The sequence below is a fragment of the Oncorhynchus mykiss genome, chromosome 23, assembly GCF_013265735.2.
Source record: "Oncorhynchus mykiss isolate Arlee chromosome 23, USDA_OmykA_1.1, whole genome shotgun sequence".
Taxonomy (NCBI): Eukaryota; Metazoa; Chordata; class Actinopteri; order Salmoniformes; family Salmonidae; genus Oncorhynchus; species Oncorhynchus mykiss.
This window is the reverse complement of record NC_048587.1, coordinates 11230696-11251295: the sequence shown is the minus strand read 5'-3', so window position 1 is coordinate 11251295 and position 20600 is coordinate 11230696. Positions and strand designations below refer to the sequence as shown.

At 41.3% G+C, this 20600-nt stretch overlaps 1 protein-coding gene across 2 annotated transcripts; it reads right to left on the bottom strand.

Annotated features, from left to right (window-relative positions):
- Positions 1 to 2094: 2094 nt before the first annotated feature.
- LOC110502241 (ubiquitin domain-containing protein 1-like) lies at positions 2095 to 20356 on the bottom strand. Of its 2 annotated transcripts, XR_005039201.1 has the most exons (6): positions 18841 to 20356; positions 17385 to 17471; positions 5726 to 5953; positions 4600 to 4785; positions 2817 to 3250; positions 2095 to 2694 (listed from the first exon to the last, which is right to left on the bottom strand). XR_005039201.1 is itself a non-coding variant. In XM_021580120.2 (5 exons), the coding sequence occupies exons 1-5, from the start codon at positions 18890 to 18892 to the stop codon at positions 3027 to 3029; spliced, it is 777 nt and encodes a 258-aa protein (XP_021435795.1). In that variant the 5' UTR covers positions 18893 to 20355; the 3' UTR covers positions 2095 to 3026. The 2 variants fall into 2 exon arrangements, 1 of the variants encoding a protein (XP_021435795.1); XM_021580120.2 differs by having other exon boundaries at positions 2095 to 3250; positions 18841 to 20355.
- Between the last annotated feature and the right edge of the window lie 244 nt (positions 20357 to 20600).

The window sequence follows — 20600 nt, the reverse complement described above, 5'->3', positions numbered from 1 at the left end:
GATCACAGACAACTATGAGACAGCCTATCGAAGCGGGCACAACAAAACCTATTCCCCCTCAGGAGACTGAAAAGATTTGGCATGGGTCATCATATCCTCAAAAGGTTCTACAGCTCGAGAGCAACCTGACTGGTTGGATCACTGCCCGGTATGGCTCCTGCTCAGCCAAGTCACTACAAAGGGTAGTGTGACCGGCCCAGTACATCACTGGAGCCAAGCTTCCTGCCATCCTCTATACCAGGCTGTGTCAGATGAAGGCCCTAAAAATTGGCAAAAACTCCAGCCACCCTAGTCATAGACTGCTCTCTGCTACCGCATGGCAAGCGGTACCGGAGGGCCAAGTCTAGGTCCAAGAGGCTTCAAAACAGCTTTTACCCTCAAGCCATAAGCCTCCTGAACATGTAGTCAAATGGCTACCCAGACTATTTGCATTACCCCCCCCCCTCCCCACATCACTGCCACTCTCTGTTGTCATCTATGCATAGTCACTTTAATAACATTACCTACATGTACATACTACCTCAACTAACCGGTGCCCTCGCACACTGACTCTGTACCGGCACCCCCCTATATACATTGTTATTTTGTTACTGCTGCTCTTTAATTACTTGTTACTTTTTTCTCTTATTCTTATCCATATTTTTTTTAACTGCATTGTTGGTTAGGGGCTCGTAAGTAAGCATTTCACTGTAAGGTCTACACCTGTTGTATTCGGCGCATGTGACTAATACAATTTGATTTGATTTGAAGACGAATTGGCAACAGACAAACAGAAAACACAGGTATAAGTACACAGGGGATAATGGGGTAGATGGGCGACACCTGGAGGGGGTGGAGACAAGCACAATGACAGGTGAAACAGATCAGGGCGTGACAATTATACAATGTAGAAAATAGTTTTTTTTTTATATATATAACCTTGAATGAGCAGGTGTGTCCAAACGTGCAGTTAGTTTGAGAATCATAATGTGCAAGTGGACTTCTGGTAAAGATGCTATTGTGAAAAGATGTTGGAATATGTCCAACTACTTGGACGATTTTAATTGGCTGAGACAAAATGTGTAACGTTTCTCATCTGCTCAGCTGTTTGGTCAGGTTGGCCAATGAGAAAAGCTACCAGTTAGCCATTTTAGACCTAGTTCAAGATCCTAGTGAGGATGACGAGCGCGTAGATGAGTTTCCCTGAGACAGTTTCTGACAGTTTGGGCAGAAATTCTTCGGTTGTGCAATCCCCCAGTTTCATCAACTGTCCAGTTGGCTGGTCTCAGATGATCCCGCAAGTGAAGAAGCCGGATGGGAAGGTCCTGGGCTGGCGTGGCTGCACATGGCCTGCGGTTTGAGGCCTGTTGGACGTACTGCCGAATTCTCTAAAACTACGTTGGAGGTGGCTTATGGTAGACAAATTAACATAAAATTCTCTGGCAACAGGTCTGGTGGACATTCCTGCAGTCAGCAAGCCCTCAAAACCTGAGACATATGTGGCATTGTGTTGTGTGACAAAACTGCACATTTTATTGCCCCCAGCACAAGGTGCACCTGTGTAATGATCATGCTGATTAATCAGCTTCTTGGTATGCCACACCTGTCCCGTGAATGGATTATTTAGGCAAAGTAGAAACACTCACTGAAAGGGTTTTAAACATATTTGTGAGAAATAAGCTTTTTGTGCTTATGGAACATTTCTGGGATCTTTTATTTCAGATCATGAAACATGGGACCAGCGCTTATATTTTTGTTCAGTATATTTGTAGTACAGTCACTACTTCTACTACTAGCCCCAATTTTTCTACACTAGTAATTTAAATGTATACACTTGACTACCATAAAAACAGTTTTTGACACTGTTACCATTTGTAGTAACAGGGGACGATTCAGACTTAGGAAATGTATGATTTTTTAAAGCGTTTTGATTTAAGCACTCAGTATTTGGTATTCAGACTTACCTTATGAAGACATTTAGTAGATTTAAAAACATCTAATCTTGTAGATTATTTAGGGTTAGGAAGGCATTTATGAATCTACCTACTTCATGAAAAAAAACTTGTTTGGAGAGCCTTTATACACAAAATTCTGAATGAATTTTGATTTGATTCATTTAGAATGTTTATTCATAAATTCATTCACAAATATTCATCCACTTTTAGTGCACTTTGGAGCATACAAAACTACAGCATGTTATCCATACCTGGTTGGAAAAATAGAGAAATTCAAATCAGCTATTTCCACCTTATAAACCAGTATTTTCACTTGTTCATCACATTGACTTTTCATGAACATTTTCACTTAAAAATACATTTCTGCTTATTAAATATATAAATACTCACAATTAAACACGCATTGAAACAGTATGTAAACATTCTTTCATAAATCTGTCAATATTCTTCTTTACCATTATGTAACAATCAGACAATAGAAATAGTACAAATAGAATGGCTTTCAGTATAAATGGAGATCCAATAGAATATTTGTATCGTCAGGCAGGATACTTTCCACTGTCCAACCCTATTCATAGTTTAAAGTTCCAGATGAACACAAGGACACAATCACAAGGAAAATAATTTATATATTGTCGGGGACAGAGGTGTAATGGTAGTGGATAATCTGTGGACAGACAGACAGACGCACTGTAGTAAATTCTCCTCATGCCATGATTCTCTTCCAGTTCAGTCTACAGTTTGTCCGTTCTTTGCCAGGCTACACATACGGAGTGAAAATACACAAATTAACAATGTGGGATTATTAGGAAAATATTGGGAAATACAAAAAGAGGATAGGAAATACAAAAGCAAACGTAAACTAATCATCAAATATTTTACCCCAAATTCCTTCGCAGTAACCAACAGTTCAGGGTCGTGTCCACTAGACGTGAAATGTTAGAAAGTGGTCCGAAACTTGGAGGAACTATCTGAACATGTACAATAAAAACATGTTTGTTTTCTGTTGCAAAACATTTCCCTACAGTGTGCGCTAATGAACACTTAACTTCCAGAGGAGTGAAACAAGGCCTTGCGTCACATCTCTCTCTCTCAGTTTGGTATGAGTTTGGTTACGGGTGAGTAGTTGTTCACGATGACCTGGACCACAAAGTCTTTTTGTATCTTAGTGTCCTGGAGCCGGGTCTTATCTGTTAGTAGTTTCCCTGCAAAGAACCAGCGTTGGTGGGCCGCTTCAATATCCTCCTGCCCCTCCAGGGCTGTCTTCAGCTGGGAAATGGAGTCTGACATGGAGGCGCTTATACGTAGGTCCTTACCTGTGGAGGAGAAAGACATTGGTCAAGTTACTTATACAATCAGGGGTCTGTTCAGGAATATAGAATGGCATCTTTCAATTAAGGACTCTAGCTTCAAGCTTTAAAACGGCAACATTTCTCTCTGCCTCGTGGCAAAATGTGTAAAATCGCAGGAAATTAGCTTTAAAACTGCAACATTTCATCTAAGATGCCAAGAGGAGAGCCTTTAAAAAGTTCCTTCCCAGGGCCGAGACTTGGTTCACCCAGCCATACACTGCCGAAGTCATAGTAAAACTCCTTGTATGCTATTTTGTATCTCACTCAAGTTACGAGGGGGTCCCTGATGAATTTGCTATCACAAAAGTTTAAGAATCCCTGGCATAGGCAATTTCAAGACCCAAAACCTGGTTAGATGGTGTCAAGTTAACTAAAAGGGTGAGTGACTAATTGTGTACTGTTTTGGCAGAGTGAATGTACAAAGACTTGCCACATCCACAAGAGACACCCACATTAATACCCCCCAAACTCTCGTTTGGCTTTAGTCATGGCAGCTGTACTTTTTCATGACCAAGCCGAAAAAACAAGGCCAAATCTAGAGCTTCAGACCCCCTTTAAACACACTGTTAAAAAAAGATGATAATAACTAGGCCTGAGGGGCTGACATTCACACTCCAGATTATTAGTATTGGAATGACCCTGGGGATTGGGCATAGACTTATCCTGGGTGGTGTACTACTCTAATCTAGATAGAGGAGTAAGCGAGCTAACTTTGATCAACTCTGAGTTCAACTCGGGATAACCGGTGACAAAAGTCTTTGAGCCGTGAGTTGAGGACCAATCAAATTAGATTCCCTCCCTCTCGCAAAGAGTGCATCATCATCCCTTCGTTCTCCGGACCATATTTGAGGAATATATTTTTTTTAATAGTCATATTCAAATACATATCACACGACACAGTTAGAATTGATAGGATGTATTTGAAACATCACACGCAGTAAAACTTCTAATAGCACATTTCACCCCATAGTCTGCTGAATTTGCAGGTTAACTTTTCTTTCATTTTGATTTGGGCAAAAATGAAAATGTGTCACTGACTCCCCCATGAATTGACTTGCAACTAGTCATGTGCGACATGAACATGCAGGCTGGTAATGATAAAATGTAGGCAGGTGTTAGATCAATATTTACCTTTGTAACATGAATGAAGCCTGAGCTTGAATGGGAAGTTCACTGAAGGTAGCTCATTTCAGAAAAGCCTGAGTACATTGATCTAGATTCATAGTATACCCCTCTTATCTCAATGAAGAACCCCAGAGAGAAATTGAACAACTAAACGACAAAAGAGAAAAGGAAAAGGGTGTCTCTCTTACCGCACGAGAGACGTACTCGTAGCTGGAACTCCTCTTTAGGAGGAGGGGGAGGCTTTTTCTGCTCCTTTAGATTGGGAGCTTGGCTCTCATTGGTGCATTCAGTGATGAGGTTGGTGGGAGGGGCTAGAGTGTAAGCAGGAAGCTGGTAGCGGTTCCCCAGCTCATCATAACCCTCGGTCAGCGTACCTGGATGGGGCAGATAGACACAAAACAAACCTCAGTAACACTCAGTGACAAGCCCTATCTGAAATCAGCCTCTAGGGACCCCTAGACTAGAGGTGGCCAACCCTCTGCCCGGATCTACAGCACAGACTTTTGCTCTAGCCCTGCTGAAACACACCCGATTCTGCAATGATCTGTTTAGAAAATAATACTAGAATGATGCAATACCACATGTCAAACATGCACATACATTAGAGAGGAGCTTTCCCCCTCTGCTGTGCCCATAATGTCTATGTAGCTAAATCCCTGAGGTCTTGTCATGCTGCCCAGGACTATTATATAACTACACAGCAGTAATCTGACAACCAGAGACACACAGATCTCAAATCAGCTAACTGGTCATGAATTATGTCACCCGTAGCCTGGTGGAACCAGACTGATCGCAGTGTTAAGTGAAATATAAATGGTAAGCCCTCTGTCATGTGATCAGGCTGGTTCCATCAGGACACATCACCCAGGCTATAAAAATACATGGTGGAGCGATTACTATATTGATGCCAGTGCAATCCATTCAGATCTCCACAAGTGCATATAGGGAGTTACACTCCCTATCTAGAACCTAATATGGTTCTTTGGATGTTGCCATAGGAGAACCCTTTGAAGAACCCTTGTTGGTTCTAAGCAGAACCGTTTTGGGTTCCATGTAAAACCCTTTCCACAGGGAGGTTCTACATGAAACCAAAAATTATTCTAACTGGAACCAAAAAGGGTTCCCCTATGGGGACAGCCGGAGAACACTTTTGGGGTCGATTTGGGTTTAGGCATATGATTGATATAGCATTATAATGTCCGTCAGGTTGGTGCCAAATGTTATAAATACTCATTTTATATTAGTTAGACGTTACAAGTTAGTTATTAAGATGGAACGTGTGTGTGTGTGTGTGTGTGTGTATGCGCGTCTCACCGTGTGGTAGTGTGATGCAGGCTCCATCCACTATGGCCTGAGCCAGTTCCAGGTTGTTAACCTCTGCAGCCACTGCTGCCGCTCGGAGCGCGTCCCAAATCTCCTTCCTGCCATCAAAGGCTGGAGCCGTGTCCCAGAACTCATCCCTCTTACTCCTCAGCTGGCCCTCGGTCATAGGGTACTCACTCTTCCATTTAGGGCACTCCTTCTTAAGGGGCTCATTGCGTCCTGAATGGAAATAAAGAAAAAGTAAATACATCAGGTTGGGTATATTTAATGAGGATATTCAATTCAGCGTTTCGATCTGAATGTACACTGCCATTCCTCTGAATATCATGTAATAGAACACTTATTACAGAGTGTAGCTTACTAGCTCTCATTCATTGTCATTTTTAAATGCCAATCATGTGTGGCTGGAGCTAGCCATTATATAAAGGATTATTAGGGGGCTTGTCTATATTCAGAAGTAGGACATCCACAGACTATTCTCTTGTCTGTCTTTGACTCATGGCATCAATTGATGAACAGTGAGTGAGAAAACATATAGGGAGAACAGAAGTAACCAAAGCAGAATCGTGTAATTTGACAAAATAGGACAGAAGTGAATAGTCCTGGACCTCAACATGCAAGCACACCACATTCTAGAAAAACAAAACTTTGCATGAAACATGAAGATCAGATGCATTCATCTTCAAGGTGGATAACAATCAGCTTACAAGATGGACAGAACTCCAGAATAACAATAAACACCAATCATTATATAAAAAGGTGACAAGTAAATGTAACGAGGCAGAAAGTAACCCTCAACAGGAATAGTTATTTAGACACTCTGTCAATGTCTGCCTCTGAGAAAACCAGAAACCTTTGAGTACATCTCCACTGTGGTTGCCAGGTTGGCCTAGGTCCCTAGGTCTCTCAAGGTTTAAAGATTGGCCGGAGTTCAGGTATATCTGGGGCTTAACTTTATACTGCTGAAGCACATCTCAAGAAGAGGTGTGTGTACCCCCTCTGTAAGCATCTTCAGCGTAGAGACTCAGTATAATAGTGGTAGTCATTGTGGTCATAGTGGAGTATACAGTACAGGAACCTAAGGTCACTTTGATTCAGAGAGAGAGGGGGAAATCAAAGTGATTATTTATAGTGCAGTGGACTATCCAGAGTTACATCCACAGACACTCATTGTAGTGGACAACAGTCCAGTGGATTACCACAGTAATCAGGCACCACATAACAGGATTTAGCTCCTGCTATCCCACAATGCATTGCTCCGAGAGGTGAGTGCTGAGTGGAGACTGACAGGTGACTGCTATAGACTCAACGGACCTCAAAATGATGATAACTGCATTCTGAAACAAATCCATATTTCTTAGATCACGAACAAACATAAACCTGAAATGGGAATGAAAAGCATACAACCAGGGGTGCAACTATCACTGGGAACAGGGGGGACATGACCCAGATACTCCCTTGGTCACAGGCTGTAGCTGCGACAGCAGATGTTCTGACTTTATACACGGCACTCTTTGAGAGAGGTAGTTAGCAAACCAGGCCAAAGACCCCTCAGAGACACCAATACTCCTTAGCTGGCCCACAAGAATCGAATGGTCTACCATATTAAAAGCTTTGGCCAAGTCAATTAAAATAGCAGCACAACTTTGCTTAGAATCAAGGGCAATGGTGACATCATTGAGGACCTTTAAGGTTGCAGTGACACATCGAAAACAGTGACACATGAAATAACAGATATGGAATCATGTAGTAACCAAAAAAGTGTATTTTATATTTGAGATACTTCAAAGTAGCCACCCTTTGCATTGACGTCAGCTGCACACTCTTGTCATTCTCTCAACCAGTTTCACCTGGAATACTTTACTCTGGCACTCTGCTTTTCCTCTCTTGAGTTCCCACAGATGCTGAGCACTTGTTGGCTGCTTTTCGTTCACTCTGTGGTCCAACTCATCCCAAACCATCTCAAATGGGTTGAGGTCAGGTGATTGTGGAGGCCGGGTCATCTGATGCAGCATTCCATCACCTTCTTGGTCAAATAGTCCTTACACAGCCTGGAGGTGTGTTGGATCATTGTCCTGTTGAAAAACAAATGATAGTCCCACTAAGCGCAAACCAAATGGGATGGCGTATCGATGCAGAATGCTGTGGTAGTCATGCTGGTTAAGTGTGACTTGAATTCTAAATAAATCACAGACACTGTCACCAGCAAAGCACCATCATACCTTCTCCCCATGCCTCATGGGAGATCATATGCAGAGATCAATCATTCACCTACTCTGCGTCTCACAAAGACAAGGCGGTTGGAACCATAAATCTCACATTTGGTCTCATCAGATCAAAGGACAGATTTCCACCGGTCTAATGTCCAATGCTCGTGTTTCTTGGCCCAAGCAAGTCTCTTCTTCTTATTGGTGTCCTTGTGAGGAATACCTGGGAGAAGCTATTGATGATGATGAATGGATACAGATATGTTTGAATGCCCAGTCATGTTCATATTATTATCTCAGCCATAAACTACTGCAGTTTAAGACCATCCATAGAACATACTAAACTGAGCAAAAAAATAATAATAATCCCATTTTCAGGACCCTGTCTTTCAAAGATAATTAGTGCAAATCCAAATAACTTCACAGATCTTCATTGTAAAGAGTTTTACCTTTTTGGGCTACATGGCAGTATTCGGAATTTTGGATGACTGACGTGCCCATAGTAAACTGCCTGTTGCTCAGGCCCAGAAGCAAGGATATGCATATAATTGGAAGCATTGGATAGAAAACACTGAAGTTTCTAAAACTGTTAACATAATGTCTGTGAGTATAACAGAACTGATATGGCCCATTCAGGAAATGGGATGTTTTTGATGCGAGTGGTTTTCCATTGAAAGCCTATTGACTATATAAGGGTTTAGGGCCCAGATTGCAGTTCCTATGGTTTCCACTAGATGTCAACAGTCTTTAGACATGGTTTCAGGCTTGTTTTCTGAAAAATGACGAAGAATAAGACCTTTTGGAATCATGCAGTACTGGTTTGTGCACGTGACTGTGTGCGCGCTTTTCATTATTTTTCCTTTCTATTGAATACGCTATTGTCCGGTTGAAATATTATCAATTATTTAGTTAATTGTCAACCTGAGGATTAATTCTAAACATCGTTTGACATGTTTTGACAAACTTTACCGGTACTATTAGGATGTATTCATCTGCATGTTTTGACCGCCTTTGAGCCAGTGGATTACTGACCAAAACACGCCAACAAAACTGAGTTTTTGGGATATAAAAAGGGACTTTATCGAACAAAACAACCATTTATTGTATAGCTGGGACCCTTTGGATTGCCAACAGAGGAAGATCTTCAAAGGTAAGTGATTTATTTTAACGCTATTTCTGACTTTCGTGGTTGGAAAATGTTTGTATGTTTTTGTATGCGGGGTGCTGTCCTCAGATAATCGCATGGTATGCTTTCGGCGTAAAGCCTTTTTGAAATCTGACAAAGCGGCTGGATTAACAAGAAGTTCATCTTTTAACCGATTTTTAACACTTGTATTTTCATGAATGTTTATTATTACTATTTTTTGTAATTTGAATTTGGCGCTCTGCAATTTCACTGGATGTTGTCGAGGTGGGACGCTAGCGTCCCAATGAGCACAAAGAAGTTACACTGTTTCGCACTCTTGTTCAATGAACCATAAACAATTCATGAACATGCACCTGAGGAATGGTCATTAAGACACTAAAAGCTTACAGACGATAGGCAATTAAGGTCACAGTTATGAAAATGTAGGACACAAAAGAGGCCTTTCTACTGACTCTGAAAAACACCAAAAGAAAGATGCCCCGGGTTCCTGCTCATCTGCGTGAACGTGCCTTAGGCATGCTGCAAGGAGGCATGAGGACTGCAGTTGTGGCCAGGGCAATAAATTGCAATGTTCGTACTGTGAGACGCCTAAGACAGCGCTACAGGGAGACAGGACGGACAGCTGATCATCCTCGCAGTGGCAGACCACGTGTAACAACACCTGCACAGGATCGGTACATCCGAACATCCCACCTGCGGGACAGGTACAGGATGGCAACAACAACTTCCCGACTTACACCAGGAATGCACAATCCCTCCATCAGTGCTCAGACTGTCTGCAATAGGCTGAGAGAGGCTGGACTGAGGGCTTGTAGGCCTGTTGTAAGGCAGGTCCTCACCAGACATGAGTGGAAACAACGTCGCCTATGGGCACAAACCCACTGTCGCTGGACCAGACAGGACTGTCAAAAACGGCTCTTTACTGACGAGTTGCGATTTTGTCTCACCAGGGGTGATGGTCAGATTTGCGTTTATTGTCGAAGGAATGAGCGTTACACCGAGGCCTGTACTCTGGAGCGGGATTGATTTGGAGGTGGAGGGTCTGTCATGGTCTGGGGCGGTGTGTCACGACATCATCGGATTGAGCTTGTTGTCATTGCAGGCAATATTAAACGCTGACATCCTCATCCCTCATGTGGTAGCCTTCCTCCAGGTTCATCCTGACACGACCCTCCAGCATGACAATGCCACCAGCCATGCTGCTCGTTCTGTGCATGATTTCCTGCAAGACAGGAATGTCAGTGTTCTGCCATGGCCAGCGAAGAGCCCGGATCACAATCCCATTGAGCACATCTGGGACCTGTTGGATTGGAGGGTGAGGGCTAGGGCCATTCTACCCAGAAATGTCCGGGAACATGCAGGTGCCTTGGTGGAGGAGTGGGGTAACATCTCACATCAAGAACTGTCAGATCTGGTGCAGTCCATGAGGAGGAGATGCACTGCAGTACTTAATGCAGCTGATACTGACTGTTACTTTTGATTTTGACCCCCCCCCCCTTTGTTCAGGACACATTATTCCATTTATGTTAGTCACATGTCTGTGGAACTTGTTCAGTTTATGTCTCAGTTGTTGAATCTTATGTTCCTACAAATATTTACACATATTAAGTTTTCTGAAAATAAACGCAGTTGACAGTGAGAGGACTTTTCTTTTTGTGGACTAATCCATTGAGGCCACAGAGATGACACGGTCCAAGATTATAGAGATTGTGGCTCAGATGCACAAGGCATGTCTCTCTCCAGAATGTGTTCTCTCCCGCCATTCATTGCTTCATAACTTTATTGTGTGCATTGTGTGCCAAGCTTGTAACGTCATACCCAAGAAGACTTGAGGTTGTAATCACTGCCAGGTGTTTCAACAAAGTACTGACTAAAGGATCTGAATACTTATGAAAACTTGATATTTCAGTAGTTTATTTTTAATACATTTACAAAAAAATCTAAAAACTTTTTTTGCTTTGTCACTACAGGTATTGTATGTAGATTTATGAGGAGGAAAATCAATTTTAGAATATGGCTCTAACGTAACAAAACGTAGAAATTGTCAAGAGGTCTGAATACTTTCCGAATGCAATGTTTATACCTAAATGATCCTTACCAGTTTAATTTTTTTATTTTTTATTACACCATTTCTGAAATATTATATTTAAGTATGTACATGAGGAAATATACTGTAAATGTGCCTATACCACCAAACCACTTTTCTGGACACTAAATGAAGTGTGAGAGCAAAATTACAAGATCATGTTATAATAATGTTATTGCATCAAATGGTTGTTTTATGGAATAGAATAGGTTTCTTAGAACACTCTGTGTGTGACCCTGTTTTCCACACAATCAGAACAGTCTTTACGGCAGATACTGTCTGCTGTGAATTATAAAATTATTTCATGCAAAGTCTCACCTTGTGACCTATTCCACACATCTGTTGTTTGTCATGTAGACTAAGTATCTTTGCTATAAAAGGTGTTTGTATTCTTTGTCTCGGGGCTCTCAACGAATCATCTAAGGGTGGTTTGTCGACCAGCCATCGTTATTGCAGAGCCCTCACATCATTCACTTGTGTGTGTTTGTGACATACTCTCCGTATTAATAAGTGAATAAATATTTAGTTTAAGTATAACTCTGACTTGTGTGATAACTTTGTCTCTCCTCATTTGATAAAGAAATAAGCACCACAAAAGTCAGCAGATTTTGGGGGTTTTCATTTGAATAAGACACTCCAGGACGGTTCACAGATTGCGGATAAAAACTATTTTCATCTTAACATCTAAAAAAGAACACTAATGCCATGTATGAGCAATGTATTTCTGCATATATTGTATTCTCTAAGATATCACATGATTTTCAAGATATCAACAAATGCTTATACAGTGGGGCAAAAAAAAGTATTTAGTCAGCCACCAATTGTGCAAGTTCTCCCACTTAAAAAGATGAGAGAGGCCTGTAATTTTCATCATATGTACACTTCAACTATGACAGACAAAATGAGAAAGAAAATCCAAAAATCACATTGTAGGATTTTTTAGGAATTTATTTGCAAATGATGATGGAAAATAAGTATTTGGTCAATAACAAAAGTTTATCTCAATACTTTGTTATATACCCTTTGTTGGCAATGACAGAGGTCAAACGTTTTCTGTAAGTCTTCACAAGGTTTTCACACACTGTTTCTGGAATTTTGGCCCATTCCTCCATGCAGATCTCCTATAGAGCAGTGATGTTTTGGGGCTGTTGCTGGGCAACACAGACTTTCAACTCCCTCCAAAGATTTTCTATTGGGATGAGATCTGGAGACTGGCTAGGCCACTCCAGGACCTTGAAATGCTTCTTACAAAGCCACTCCTTTGTTGCCCAGGCGGTGTGTTTGGGATCATTGTCATGCTGAAAGACCCAGCCACGTTTCATCTTCAATGCCCTTGCTGATGGAAGGAGGTTTTCACTCAAAATCTCACGATACATGGCCCCATTCATTCTTTCCTTTACACGGATCAGTCGTCCTGGTCCCTTTGCAGAAAAACAGCTCCAAAGCATGATGTTTCCACCCCCATGCTTCAAAGTAGGTATGGTGTTCTTTGGATGCAACTCAGCATTCTTTGTCCTCCAAACACGACAAGTTTAGTTTTTACCAAGAAGTTATATTTTGGTTTCATCTGACCATATGACATTCTCCCAATCTTCTTCTGGATCATCCAAATGCTCTCTAGCAAACTTCAGATGGGCCTGGACATGTACTGGCTTAAGCAGGGGGACACGTCTGGCACTGCAGGATTTGAGTCCCTGGCGGCATAGTGTGTTACTAATGGTAGGCTTTGTTTCTTTGGTCCCAGCTCTCTGCAGGTCATTCACTAGGTCCCCCCGTGTGGTTCTGCGATTTTTGCTCACCGTTCTTGTGATCATTTTGACCCCACGGGGTGAGATCTTGCATGTAGCCCCAGATCGAGGGAGATTATTAGTGGTCTTGTATGTCTTCCATTTCCTAATGATTGCTCCCACAGTTGATTTCTTCAAACCAAGCTGCTTACCTATTGCAGATTCAGTCTTCCCAGCCTGGTGCAGGTCTACAATTTTGTTTATGGTGTCCTTTGACAGCTCTTTGGTCTTGGCCATAGTGGAGTTTGGAGTGTGACTGTTTGAGGTTTTATACTGATAACAAGTTCAAACAGGTGCCATTAATACAGGTAACGAGTGGAGGACAGAGGAGCCTCTTAAAGAAGAAGTTACAGGTCTGAGAGAGCCAGAAATCTTGCTTGTTTGTAGGTGACCAAATACTTATTTTCCATAATTTGCAAATAAATTCATTAAAAATCCTACAATGTGATTTTCTGGATTTTTTTCTCATTTTGTCTGTCATAGTTGGAGTGTACCTATGATGAAAATTACAGGCCTCTCTCATCTTTTTAAGTGGGAGAACTTGCACAATTGGTGGCTGACTAAATACTTTTTTGCCCCACTGTAAGTCTAAAGAATACATTTCAGAAGAAGCAGACAAAATGTGGTGATTGCACATGCTTCTGAAGCCAATATATGATACACCCATATCCATCACATCCACAACCGTTATGGATGTTACGGATATAATAACGCTGAAAAAGGATACCGAAAAAAAAGAGAACAATTATAAACCACATAAAACCTTGACGAAAGAGAGCTTTATAGAGACATTTTCAAGACGATCTGATGTAAGAGGCATATTTGACATATTTTACATGTAACGTCGCCTGTCCCAATCACACCCCTATCTTCACAAGACGTAATAACTAGCAAATAAAACTCAAGACACTTCTATTCGGGCATCTTCAAAATCTTAAATTCATAACAAACACTGGCGGACAACTGTGAGTGGGAAAACAAGCTCTGTGAGAACTTTCTAAACGCTGTGAAATATGATTGTCTGAAAAGCCATATTTGAGACATGGCCTCCTATTCTGTAATGGACAAATTTAAATGTAACTATTTCATAAAAGGGACATAGTGAATGCTATGGAGTGTCTATCAGGGACCGCAAAACACTGAACAAAGTGCTGATTTGCCCCTAGAATCACATAATAGGCATTACAATGCCTTGGGTGATGGCACTGGTATATTAGTATAGGAGAGAGGTCAGAGCTAACAGAATGATCCCAGGGCAGCCTCCTGGACTTCAGCCCGTCTACCAAACCCTTTCCAGGAAGTAGATTAGAGGAGTAGATAAGAAACTGGAGGTTCTGATGAATGGGATAATACTTACTGCACAGCCAAAAGCACAATGACCCCTAAAGTTTAAATCTGTGACTCCCTTGAATACCAGTCAACAAAAATCCTTGCATCAATGCACTCATATTTCATGCAAGTCTAACGAATTTATGTTTCCCTCATACAGGCAGTGGCTATAATGGAAGTTTGATGCTGGTCTCCAGCCCTGACAGATGGTGCACAATACATCAACAGTCAAACATCACTGGGAAACATACAAATCCTTTGTGTGCTGCAGGTTAGGCTGAGTTTAACGCCGATCCCGCCACTTTTCAACCTCATATTGATTATCTCCAGCACCAAACCAGTGCCTACATATGTGAAAACAGAGCCTTTCTATGATCTGTGTTTAAAAGAAAATAAGAAGGTCCTAAAAAATGCTTCTCTGACACCACAGGGTAGGATTAGCAAGAGGGATGGTATTTTGTTGCTCCCCACATCACTGTGGATCTCATAGTGTTTTAAAATCATGTTTTAACTTTTGATGATGTCATGGGGTAGAACTTTTTAACTTTATATTTCTTCCTACAAAAAGGTAGAATGTGCCGTTTTCACATATTTAGATACTGGTATTATGTTTGAGATAATGAAAACTAGGTTGAAAAGTGGTGGAATTGCCCTTTAATAGTCACTATTATATAGTTATTACACACGTTTGACTCCTGATACTACTACAGTATATTTCCATAATAATTAGTCTAAATCCCCTTATTTACACTACACACTTCCTTCTCCTCATAACCCTTCAGGGGGGTTGGGTTAAATGCGGAAGACACATTTCAGTTGAATACATTCAGTTGGACAACTGACTAGCTATCCCCCTTTCCCTTTCCCTTCATAAACATCCACTGTCCCCTGTTAACTGAATTCATGAAATGAGGTAGGTTATATTAACACGTCACACTATAGCTTAAGACAGATGTATTACAACCTAATAACAAGTTGTTACTAATATCTAAATGACCACATCTTACACTTCTTCAACTTGACATGTTGGAAAACAAACTACACGCAGACTTAATACTTTTATGTTATTGGCAATTGAAGCTCTAGAACGATGAGGCTCACTAGCACAGTCATCCAGCACTCCAACAATCCATAGTCCATCTGCATCCATACTCACTTTTCAGCACCACCTTAATGGGAGACTGTGAGGGGTGGTACGGATGGTAGTCCCTAGAGTTAGCGACTCCCATGTTCTTCTCCTTCTCTCTCCCAGAGATTTTATGTGTGTGTTAGACACACAATCTCTTAGTTCCAGATACCGTTGTTTAAATCAAACACAACACTGACTCAGCGTCAGAAAAAAACAGCCCTTCAGAGACTCCAACCAGAAATTGAAGCTTACGTCTCAGGTTGCAGTGGTCAAGGGTATGATCCCACCACCTGGACTAGATTCTCCCGCTTTGGCTATCCGTGACGACTACAGTTATCCTTGTGGAGTCTGAGCTAGGTTAGCTAGCTGTTGTGACACTTCCCTAGTTCTTTACTAACGAATGCCTTAATAACACACACACACACACACCCAGCCACCCAAAATACCCCAGGATCAATATATGACAGATGGAATATCTGGCTGCATATGCCATAAACAGCATCTATCAATAGTATCCTATCCAGATTGGCTAGGTAGGCAGCTAATGCTTACACAACAGCACAAATCCAATTAGCTATTTAGGGGAAGAGGTCAAGAATAACCCAAGTCAACACCACAACCCCATTATAGACTTTAAACTCTGGTCAGACCATGCTAATCTGCTGTGAATGGGATTGCACCTGTTGATGGGCAGTTCAAGGTATACTCCATTGTACAACTGTTTGGGGGTAGATAGTTCTAGGTAGAATCCATTGTACATCTCTTTGGGGGGAGGGGGGGGGGGGTACTTATTGGTATAATCCAATGTATAGGTTACCTGTTTGTTAAGAAACAAACTTGGCCTTGGAAAGTTCCAGGTATGATCCATTGCAGACCAGCCTAGACCAGAGACTATAGCTTCTGTAGAAGGGTTTTACATTAGCTTAACCATCATTTATATATTATGCCAATTACGCTTTTATCCAAAGTGACTAACAGTCATGCGTGCATCCATTTTATGTACGGGTGGTCCACAGAATCAAACCCACTATCCTGGCATTGCAACCGCCATGTTCTACCAACTGAGCAACAGAGGACCACGTACAATCATATGATAATCCTAATAAAAACGACCAAATGTTTTTGTTATCATAGGTGACATTGTAAACAAATAATGTAGTATATAGATAGGTAAATCCATTTGAATTAAATCACTTTTTGACCACACCCCTTTTCATTTAAACAAAACTTTCAATACGTGTTTTTGCCCATAGAAGGTCAGAAAGGAACTTTTTGGACCTGAATGCCAAAATATTTAGGAATCAGAGGTGCTCAAAGTTTAAACCCTGTTTGAAAGCTGATGGGTTCCTTCTCTTTTTAATAGAGGCCATCAAAACTCTGTTTTCTTACACAATTTCATAGCACAGCTTATAGAAATGTTGCGCAACAGGAACACATTTCATCTTATGCATCAACCAGCTATGAGGAGCTGGCTCTCGCTGCGCAACAGGTTTACATATTCTGCTATAACTCTGAATAACAAGGCTCTAATGAAGTGTTTGATTTGATTGCATTTGCATTGATGTCAGAGTGATTAGAGGGACACTAGCAACTGGCAGTTAGCAAGTTTGGTAGGCTACTACTAATGACCATCGGAAGCATCAGAGCACAGTTTTGGAGAAGTCTAGTTACTGTGACTCAATGGTCACGTGGAATTTCACTGCGGTAATGACTCCTGACTGCCAGCGGTAATATGGTCACCATAACAGCCCTAGTTACCGGTGTTTCTGTAACGCACATGAGATGGAGTTTGCAAAACAAATGGCCACTGGATTGATGCAAATAATCATGATATCATTCTGCCTGGTAAGCATAGGCTACTTTGAGTGAAGTATACACAATGCCCACTGAAGAAAAGTGGGTATATGACATATACCCTCCACTACACCACTGTTTGCAGAGCATTATACAGTCAGAATTTCTTACCTCCTCGTTTTTTGCTCCATGTAGAGGTCCTGGCAGGCCCTGGTCCGTCCAGCTGATCCCTCCCCACACACCCGCCCATGACGGTCTCTGCAGAGCCATACAATTACATAACATCAGTAGCTACATAACATCAGGAAAACACACACACACACAGGAAAGAGATAAAAGATTAACAGTTATCAATCAGTTATTAATGTTGCCAAACAAATGTAAGGGGAGCTATTGAAATATAGAAACAAAACAAATCATAAACATTGTGTTTTTTTAATTCATCCAAAGACAATACTTGTCAGTATGATATATACCTGCAAAACACATCTCAGATTTGGATGGTCTATGACATTGGCTCATTGTTTAATTGGTGATGCTGTAATGGCAACGTTTACATGCCACATCTACCATGAGCTGTCAACGTGTCTGACAGCTCGAGCTCACAAACTGCAATTAAGATAGCAAGATGGCTGTTTCCAATAGCCTGAAGACCTGACATTGAATTGCATTGGATTGGATTCAACATTCCGCATAAATGTGCATTTGGATCAGGGAAGTTCTCTCTCAACCTCTACAAGCCCAGTATGTTTAATAAAATTATATTTTACTGGTTGTCGCGTGGTTGGTCCTTTTGCAGGTAAGAATGTGAGACAATATATCCACAGGAAAGTATGATTACACTAACTTTTGGAAAGCACTGGTAGTCAGTCACCTGAAGCACCTGCAGAAACATGTAAACACATGCACAAGCTCCTGCTGATGCTTTAGATTATATAAATCTGAAGGCATAGTACTTTGAAACGTTAATGTAATTATATTGTCCTATGGATATATTGTCTCACATTCCTACCTGCAAAATGACGAACCACACAGACAACCAGTAAAGTAAATTACAATATAATTGTATTCTAGCCTGGGCAGCCACTAAGGACTAGCCTCGGAATGCTAGTCCCAGATGTTGCCTGTCGCATTCAGCCAATCCGGTTGCATCAATCAAACTGAAGGGGAAGAAAGTAAGCATAGTTCCCCCTTTTTTCTGCCTTTTCAAAATTAAATTTAGTTAAGGAGGAAATCGAAGCCTTGCATGAATGGAGAATGGTGTATGTACGAACCGGTCGCTGGGGGGTCACAAGTGTATCACCAGCTGTACACATCAAGCCAAGATGATAGTAAAGATCCATAAAACCACTAGCGGCTTCCCAGGAAAATTTAATTCAACATTCTGGATTGTGGGATTGAGAGGAATTTTTCTGATCCACATACATGCTCACTTATGCCCGATGTAGAATTGAATGCAATTCGATATCGGGTCTTCAGGCTGTTTCCACATGTCTTGGTTTTGTATCTATCAAATCAATGCAACCGTAGCTTAAAAACTACACACATTAGACAATTCTGTCAGCGCTGTTATTTGCAATTATTGCATTGGTAAACAATCAATTCAACAAAACAGGTATTTATTTACCAGATATCCAGTTCGTTAAACTCAGCATTTGTCTGCAGTTGGCTTGCCACATCCAAATAACTTAAACTCCAAAGTTAGTTCTGGATTCAGCTGCAGCGATACGTGAGATGAGACACGAGTCAGCAGCTTTGCGCTGTTTCTGTCCTGTCACCTTTGCGCCAACAGGTGCCTATTCTCACAGCCGTTGTGCCAAGCCTGACCTGTGTGGCGCTAGCCGTAATAAGGAATAGCCACAATCGGGATATTTGAGGTTCGCCTTAAAAATAAAGGTCCCCATTGAACGTGATTCAAACGGATATAAATTGTGGAATCATGGACTAGATTTAAAAAATATATATATATAAAAAAAACTTTATTTAGATCATGCTAAACAGGGTCGGAATGTTCTATAAAAATTCAACGAAAGACAAGATTTAGTTAATTTGACACAAAAAAGAAAACATCCGTTGAATTAGTACTCTGGATGTATTAGACTTTAGAATTGCATTGGAGACTTACAGTGCATTCGGAAAGTATTCAGACCCCTTGACTTTTTCCACATTTTGGTACGTTACAGCCTTATTCTAAAACTGATTAAGTCGTTTTTTTCCCCTCAATCTACACATTATTGCATTTTGTTTAATAACATTCCGACCTTGTTAAGCGTTATCTGGTCAAAATATGAAATGGTTCCACTATTTGTTGTATCCGTTTGAATCACTTTCAACGAGGCAACTTTTATTTTGAAGGCAAACCGCACATTCCACTAGCATGGCTAATCCTTATTGTGGCTAGCTTCACACAGGCCCAAGACTGTGCCTGCTCTGACCCCTGCGTCCCAAAACTAGATTATTTTTTCGTTCGAATAAAAAAGGCCGCGGTATAAAAACTAGAGTTGGTGTACTTGCAATAGATTGAAAACGCCCTGCGCCGTGTCTGATAAGGTAAACATGTGGATTCATCCATGCAATCAATCTGCAGCTTGTTTATAGATTTAATCGCCTTTCACTCAGCGTTCACTGTCCCGACGACAAATTAATCGGAAACGCATGCGCAGTATAAACAGCAGCAGCAAGAAATATAATTTTTAGCTTAATCAACCATTTCTCTTAAAACAGACAGCCATAAAATGGTATACATGCATGTATGTAAATATAGTTAATTAAGAACCCTACAATAGAAAATTGTTCAGGCCATATATTTCCAGATTTTTATTTAGATGAAGAACATTTGAGATAAATAATTCCCCATAAAATTACAATGCCCCCATCCACAGGGCACGAGTGGTCATTGAACGATTTGATGAGCACGAAAACGATGTAAACCATATGCCATGGTCGTCTCAGTCACCAGATCTCAACCCAATTGAACGTTTATGGGATATTCTGGAGCAGCGCCTGAGACAGCGCTTTCCACCACCATCAACAAAACAGCAAAATCATGGAATTTCTCGTGAAAGAATGGTGTCACATCCCTCCAAACGAGTTCCAGACACTTGTAAAATCTATGCCAAGGTGCAATGAAGCTGTTCTGGCTCGTGGTAAACCTTCGCACCAGTCTGAGGTCCTGAGCGCTCTGGAGCAGGTTTTCATCAAGGATCTCTCTGTACTTTGCTCTGTTCATCTTTCTCTCTATCCTCACTAGTCTCCCAGTCCCTGTCGCTGAAAAACATCCCCACAGAATGATGCTGGCATCACCATGCTTCACCGTAGGGATGGTGCCAGGTTTCATCCAGACGGGACACTTGGATTTCAGGCCAAAGAGTTCAATCTTGGTTTCAT

Excerpts from the sequence above, each read along its gene's own strand:
- LOC110502241 (XM_021580120.2), bottom strand. The coding sequence starts at position 18,892 with ATGTGGCAAGCCAACTGCAGACAAATGCTGAGTTTAACGAACTGGATA. Across the intron at positions 17,472-18,840 it reads TTTAACGAACTGGATATCTG|AGACCGTCATGGGCGGGTGT; the intron begins GTAAATAAATAC and ends ATGGCTCTGCAG. Across the intron at positions 3,251-4,599 it reads ACGAGTACGTCTCTCGTGCG|GTAAGGACCTACGTATAAGC; the intron begins GTAAGAGAGACA and ends TCTCCTCCACAG.